The 7942-nt window shown below is 29.3% G+C and overlaps 1 protein-coding gene and 1 non-coding gene across 2 annotated transcripts; both read right to left on the bottom strand.

Annotated features, from left to right (window-relative positions):
- Positions 1-600: 600 nt before the first annotated feature.
- On the bottom strand, positions 601-1527 carry LOC103503851 (plastocyanin). The gene is made up of 2 exons (XM_008468229.3): positions 745-1527; positions 601-657 (listed from the first exon to the last, which is right to left on the bottom strand). The coding sequence occupies exon 1, from the start codon at positions 1274-1276 to the stop codon at positions 776-778; it is 501 nt and encodes a 166-aa protein (XP_008466451.2). The 5' UTR covers positions 1277-1527; the 3' UTR covers positions 601-657; positions 745-775.
- A 3765-nt stretch (positions 1528-5292) lies between these two features.
- Positions 5293-5381, bottom strand: MIR171F (microRNA MIR171f). The gene has a single exon (NR_120782.1). It is a non-coding gene; the product is annotated as a microRNA MIR171f (primary transcript).
- Positions 5382-7942: the final 2561 nt, after the last annotated feature.

Raw genomic sequence — 7942 nt, 5'->3', positions numbered from 1 at the left:
TAAAGAAGAAAAGGCAGAAGAAGAAATGCATAGAAAGGTATGGAAAAAAGAATCGCAGAAAAAAGAAAATGAAACTCAAAAAGAAAAAAAGAAAACAACACTGCAAAATAAAGAAAAGAGGAAAAAATACAATTAGGGTTAGTGTAATGCCAAAATTCATCAGTCTTAAGAAAACAGACCTATTTGTCATTTGAATCTCATATTTTCGGTCATCTATGTCATTTTCTCTATTCCTCCAAAAACAACTTTTAATGTCGTGATGTTAAACCCCAAGTTAACGTACAATCAAATTTAGTTCTAGTAATTCTAAAACTCAAAATATATGTGGATATAAATAACATAGTACAAAATGTAGGCATAATAAAATTTAGATTCAATTCTCCATTGGTGAATAGTGATATTGTTTAATAAACAGTGATAATGGTCGAGAAGAGTGTATCAAAGATAACTCTATAAGCATCATGACGGCATTTGCATCGTGAGAATACATGAAGATTGGGCCTAGGCCCGTTACTAATACATTAAATTGGGCCAAAATTTCAAATGGGCCAGAAAGCAAGCCCACGAAGAAAAGACATAGAGAACAAACAACAAATACCATTTACATCAATAGTGAATTTTTGAATCTCCATTTATGAGCTCTACGGCATACAGTCTCTGAGTGGAAGAGGAAAACCAAAGACATTCAACTTTTAAATTATTATACATAAATCAAAAAAAAAAAAAAAAAAAAAAGAACATTACATAGAAAAATGGAATCCATCGGATCGGATCATCAATTAACGGTAACTTTTCCGACCATTCCGGCACCTTGATGAGGCGAGCAGTAGAACGAGTAACTTCCTTTTTCAGTAAGCTGAACTTCATAAACCTCGCCGGGAGCATTCAAAAGGTTCTCCTCATCCATCGAGATCTTACCGGCATCAACTCCGCTCGGAATTTCATCCTCATCGAATACCACGTTGTGTGGGAATCCCGCGTTGTTCTTGAACACGATTTTCTCCCCCGACGCCACCGTGAAATTGTTGGGAACGAATGCCAGAGAACCGTCGTCGCCACCCAGCAAGATCTCGATGGCCATTGCGTTTGAGGCCAAAAGAGCGCTGGCGGCGGTGGCGGCAACGGCTACACCGACGTCTTTAAGAGAGGCTCTGACGCTAAGCTTTGGGGATGCAGGGGAAGGGAGGCGGATGGCAGAGGTGGGTTTGGAGGAGGAGGAGGATTTGAGGCCGGTGAAGGAAGGGATAGCGACGGCGGCGGAGGTGACGGCGGCCATGGTTGTTGTAAGATATATGGGAATATTTGGTGGGTAATAATCAAAGAGGCGAAGAGAGGGGAAAGTGGTATATATGGAAAAGGGAAAGAGATTGATTTGATATTTATTTTTGTGTGGTTTTGAGAATGGGAGTGAATGGATGAGCAATGTGTGGCTTTTAGTTTTAGGTTTGGATAGTGCATTATATCTGTTTTCTTTTGAGTGATTCTCATTGGTTCATTTGGATTCCACCCCTATGACATGGCATTGGATAAAACCAATACTCACTATATCTCAAACAATTTTCATATTCCTAACCCATCTATACAACTTCAATTCAATTTTATCTCTTTTTTCAATCTAAATTTCACTTTAATAATTAGCCAATTGGAAGAATACACATTTAGCAAATTGCAAATAAAAAAAGGCTTATTGTATTTCCCCACACATCTCCTTAAAAATCCCATGAAAAGACAAATGTAGTTTTAACTTGCTTGCATAAGAGATTGAAGTAAAATTTTCTTTTCCAAAAGTTCCAAAATGGAAAAATGAGAGTCTTTAAAAAAATTCAAATAAAACATAATGTAAAATTAAATTAAAATAATGTTAAGTAACCTTATTCATAATACTTACCTAAAATTTGAAATTGCCTCTCTCTCTCACCTTCACATTAATTAAATTTAAGAAAATTGCATTAGATGATTAAAAAAAAAAAAACTCATGACATCTCCTTTTTCATATTGCAAATATGACAAATATGACAATTAATTAATGATATCAGCTACAGTTATCAAAGGGTGGTTATCTGTTTTTTTAAATTTTATTTAGCTATTTTCATATATTGAATTAAGTTTGGTAAAGATATTCTTTCTAAAGTTTAAAAAAATGTTTTTTCAAAAGTGGTTAGAGAATAAAATTATTCAAGAAAATCGTAAAATTAAATTAAATTGAGACAAAAATATGTGTATATAAGAGTTAAATCATAGGTACGCATAAACATATAGTTCAAATCATGTAAAATAGGTCAAAATTTTCATCTTGCACTCCACATAATTTTTTTTTTACTTTGAATTACTATTGTTACATATAATAATGATTAATGGAGATCTATGTTGAGTAATTAATTACATTCATTTGGAAAACCTTTTTGAATATTTAAGTTTTTTAAAAAATAAGTCATTTTAAAAGGAAAAAAATATCAAAATGTTTGACGATCACTTCCAAAAGAATTTTTAAATGTATAAGTAAAAATGAGTTAGAAAAAACATTTTTTTTTCTCGAGTCAATCCAAACAATTGGTTAGAATGAATGTGAGTTACGTTATTGGAGTTGATTGTTGGTAGTTAATGGAGTTTAATTGGAAACTAAATTTGGTAAAAGAAAGTCATGCATGAAAATAAATGAATGATAATTATGAGTGTGGAGTAGAAATAATTAAGGAGATAGGGTTTCATTGGTAAAAGGCATATGCAATAGGATGATATGAGCACCAACAAATGTAGGGGACGGATGCTCCTCAACTTTGTCGTCTTTATATAATATATATAAAGTATATTATTCAAAATTTAGCATAGTTGTTATTCTGTTTATCGACGTCCTTCCAAGCCAGGTTATTGGAAGTTCAAAAGCTACCTCCTCGCATGGCCAACTATGTTAAATACGAAGCTAATTAGTAAATTAGTGTTGTGACCACTCCAACAACAATCATACCAATGGTAAATTTAATTTGCAGGAATTTGTATATCATTTTAACAAAGGGTGTCAAACTCTTGGACTTCTTAAATCTACACCCATCAAGTACACATACAAATTTAAGAATTTATGAAGTTGTTGATTATATGTATTAATGAGAATAGCTGTTTATGTTGTGACTAATTACTAATTAGAGGTATAATAATAATGATAATTATTGGTATTGTTGGGTAGTTGAAAAATATAGTGTCTTCTGTGGAAGGGGAAATTAAATGCATTAAATTTTCATAAACTATTATGTTATATCATTTGGAATCTTTTGTGCAGCTGCAGAAGTAATTTGTATATTCTTCTTAAAGAAAGAATTATGATGACGGTTTTTGTAGGTTGAGTTGAAGCACTTTTTAGTTTTTTGGTTGTAAGTTGTTCTTTGTCAATTTGGGTTAAATAAATGAAACCAAACTCAAACTCATTCATCAAAAACATTTGAATTGGAGGTTGGGTTTGATTGTTTTTAGTTGCTTATTTATGCTTTTTTTAGAGGTGAAATGTTATATATAAAATGCTTCACACAATTGGTCAAAAATAGAAAAATTAATTAAATATTTATAATTCTTAAAAAAAAAAAAAATAAGGTGTAATAAATTTTATCTATTATAAATAGCGTAAATATTTTATTTTTTTATTTTTCTACTTTTCAAACCTCGACATTTATTCCATTATTTTTCATATATACCAAGGTTAGCAATTCAATAACTCAAAAAAAAAAAAAAAAAAAAAACTTCTCAATTTCTAATTAGGAGTTGTTCATGAATAGATTATCCCAAAAAAATCATCAAATTAGAACATTTTTTTTAAAAAAAAAATATATAAGTAAATATATATATATATATATATATATATATATATATATATATATGGAGAGCTATTGAATAATACCACTCCTATTAGATTCAGTCGTTTCGCTTCTCCCCTCTCCTTATTATTTGGAGAGCTATTGAATAATACCACTCCTATTAGATTCAGTCGTTTCGCTTCTCCCCTCGCCGCGTAGTGGGCTTCTCCGAAAGGAATACGAGAAGAAGAAAAGCAATTCAAACCTATCACTAGGCCCAACTCTGATAGTGAGCTCTCCGATCCAATTCTACCAGTCCGCCTACCATCCGACCCCAAGCCAAGGCTCTAAGAGGACCCGGAGCTCGAAGGAATCCTCATAGAGGTTCAAGGTTCAATTTTTCCCCTGAACATGTAACAAAGAACTTCTTGGCAAATTCGAAGCACCCAGTATAGTATCAAAAAGTCCACTTTTACCCGAGACGTAAAGATTACCAAGAAATGGTGTGATAGTGCTCAAATCAGAAAAGGAGGCATAATAACCGCAGAGTGGGGGTTGTCCACGCATAAAGGAAAGAATATTCTCCCGCATGACCATAGGAGGTCTCACGGAAAAGATATTCAGTCCAATATATATATATATATATATATATATATATATATATAGTATTTTAACTTAACTTGAGCAAAAGAATATACAATCTTTAAATTAAAACTAATGTTGATTTGAATTATTTTGGATGAATCCATAAATTAATAATATCTAACTTACAAAAGTTATTTATTTATATCAAATTTTCACATGAATTCGTAATAATTAGTAGAAGATTTGAATGATAATAAATATATACAGACTATATATTATTATAAAATTCTACAAAATAATCTTCCATACATTTGTGAAATGAAAGTAAATTAATTTTTCTAAATAAAAACAAGATATTATTACTATTCAAGTATAAACCCATCTATTGAAACACTCACTCACTCACTTTTAAGAAAATCCATGTTTAAATATAAACACTGATGAACCAAAAATCAAAGGTTTAGATTAGCCTTGTCCTTGCAAAAACATGTCCATTAATTTTTTTAAAAAAAAAAAATATATATATATATATATATATGTCATACTTAAAATAATATAAAAGTGGGTTTAATTAATTAACTTAAATGAAATATAATGTGTTTTAGCGCAATATAACAACAGATAGATTTGTAGTTTGAATTTCTCTACTCTTATACTCGAAAAAAAATGACTTTGGTAGTAAACTAGATTTGAATAGAATATTTACAATCCCTTAATTTGAATATATATAATGAGCTGTGAATCCTTCGATCATAGAATAAATGTAAAGTTGAGCATAGTTAGATATTATTAATTATTCTGTATCCCAAAGAGGTTTAGAGGTTAAAATCTTCGTAAAAACAAATAATAATAATAATAATAATAATAAGATATAGAAACAAACCTGAAATTCATGGAAATTGAGAGTTTGAGAAGAAAACAAAAGAGTATACTGAGATATTGGCACGGCTCAATCAAATATAACGTAAATGATGAATATGTTATGTATTTGAGTGAACCGGGCCAATATCAGAGTAAACTATTTCAAAACAGGAAGAGCTAGGGAGACCATATACCAATTGCAAATACACACAAAAATTAGGGTTTGGAAAGCAAAGAATGAAAGAAAAATAGGTAAGATTAGATGAAAGGGATAAAATGAAGAGAGTTGTGGTTTTATGAAGAAGGGATAAAGAGAGGTTTTAGGGTTTGTTTTTGAGAGAGAGGGAAAAATGTTAGGTTAAATATTAGGTGGCATTAAAAGCGCTTTCACTATCAAACTTCAACACACACCGGACCATAGCATTGAATTTCCCTTTTCCTTTTCTTTTCAAATAAATTTCCCTCGCTCCAACGGTCGTCACTCCTGATTCTTCAAAAATTTTCTACAACTACAGTAGTAATCGATAATAATTTTTCTGAGGTATTATAAAAGATTTCCGGGGACAAAATAATCAATTCATACCCTAAAACTATGTGTACTACATATCAATTAGGAAAACATCAAACTAATAAATAAATTTGATAATGAATTTTAAAACTCGGAACATTCGCAAGCGTGTATCAAGTTACGTCGTTCAATAAACATTACCTTGTTATTATGATTCTTTGATTGGAGTACTCCTATAGATCATCATAAACAACGACGTATTGATATTTCCATATTTTCAAGTTATGTCCTTTATCTTTTTTATGTACGTATAACGTAACAAGATAAGCAAGAAAACATTACGATCATATAGATAATAAACCTTTTATGTTATTTAAAAAGTGTACAAGATGTTTGTGTATTAATTTCTTTCTAATGTTTGTTTGACAATATCAACAAGATTATCTTCGAAAACAAATTTATTTATTTTTATATGAGTGAATACTCTTTTGAACAAGGATTAAAGATTTGAGTATTAATTATAATTTGTATTTTTTGGGGAGTGGTGGTGGTGGTGGTGGTGGTGGTGGTGGGGAAGAAGCAGAGATCAGGACATTAAATAAGGGAATGGTTTCGTTGGGGAAGAGGCAGAGCCCATTAAAGTATTGTATTTAGAAATGTATTTATGTGTGGATTTACACTCCATACACCTTCGTATCTTTGCATGCTTTTGCAATAACTGCATGTGGGAAAACAGGAATCTTCGTTTCTCACTTTTCTTTTCTTTTCTTTTTATCGATACTTACAATTACATTCTTAAATTTTTATCGGTAAAAAGTTGAATTTATAGTAATTGTAGGTCTAATTTGACCAAAATTTAATACTTTTAGTTTTGAATTTAGTTTAAATTTTGTCTCTACGATTTTTAATTGATTTAATATTAAGAAAAATATCATTTTCCTTGCCTTTTGCAATTATTTTATAGTTTCATATTTTAGATTGAATTTTGAGTTTCTGTTTCATTTTATTCAAAATTTATATTTTTAGTTTTGATTTTTATAATAAATACCTATTTACTGTTTGTAGTGTTAAATGTCTATTAATTAGTTTTAAATTATTAAAATAATATATATATATATATATATATATATATATATATATATATATATAAGCAAGTAAGTTTTACTATTTTTCCATCCTCAATAGAATTGAGTTTGAAATTTTAATTATAAATTTTGACCATAGGGTTGTGTCTGCATTGAAGATGACTTATGTAAGAGATTTTCATATTAATTTGGTGTTGAGAATATTATATTCAAATGTCTAAATTAGTATATAGTGGTGTTGTACTGAGTATAGCTTTAATTATGTCCCAATAATTTATATATATTTAAGAACTTTTTTGGTTGACCCAAACTATGGGACAGTGTACTTAATTTTCCTTTCTGGTAAGCTTCTCCTATGTTTTCTTCTAATACCCCCTTTGGGCTTAGACTCGGTATGATATTTGGGTCTTGCCTTGACGACCGTCAATAATAGACATTAACATCAAAAGCTAACTGGAAAGTGAATATTTAGTAAGAAATTGAGGTTGAACTTAATCTTAAAAAATCAAGTTTAACAAAATTAAAATTTCAAGACTTAAAAAGACTAAATATATAACATTTTCAAACTTAGAAGCCAAATGAAAACTATATTTGTCTCTTTAATATTTAATTTTACACTTATATTTTGTATCATCAACTTGATTTTGAATTATTTGTACAAAAGCATCGTTTTGATTGATTCTAAACATAATAAATACGATCTTAACTATCGCAAAATTACTTCTAAACATGTCCTAATCATTCTATATAAAATTTGATAATATGAAAAAAGTGATTTTTAAAAGTGTAAAATTAAATATTAAATTTAGGGTGTGTTTAGAAATGATAGTTAGAAGAGTGATTTTAGAAAAAAGAAATTAAGTACAGTTGATTTTACAAAATTGATTTTTAAGCAATTAAATTTTTTTTGGTTCCAAACTTTTAAAAATAATTTTCAATACCAAATCATATTTTATATTTGAAAATTGTTTAACCAATTAATTATAATATATTTTTTGTTCATTTATTTTTACATTTGTTTTTAAAAAATATTTTTATTAAAAAATTGGCCACAAACAATTACTAAAAAATTGTCGTGGAAACAGTAATCGATGGTGGTCACTAAAAAATAGTGATTAGAG

Source organism: Cucumis melo, chromosome 4, assembly GCF_025177605.1.
Source record: "Cucumis melo cultivar AY chromosome 4, USDA_Cmelo_AY_1.0, whole genome shotgun sequence".
In the NCBI taxonomy this organism is placed as follows: domain Eukaryota; kingdom Viridiplantae; phylum Streptophyta; class Magnoliopsida; order Cucurbitales; family Cucurbitaceae; genus Cucumis; species Cucumis melo.
The sequence above is the reverse complement of the archived record's forward strand: the minus strand, read 5'-3'. Positions and strand labels throughout refer to the sequence as shown.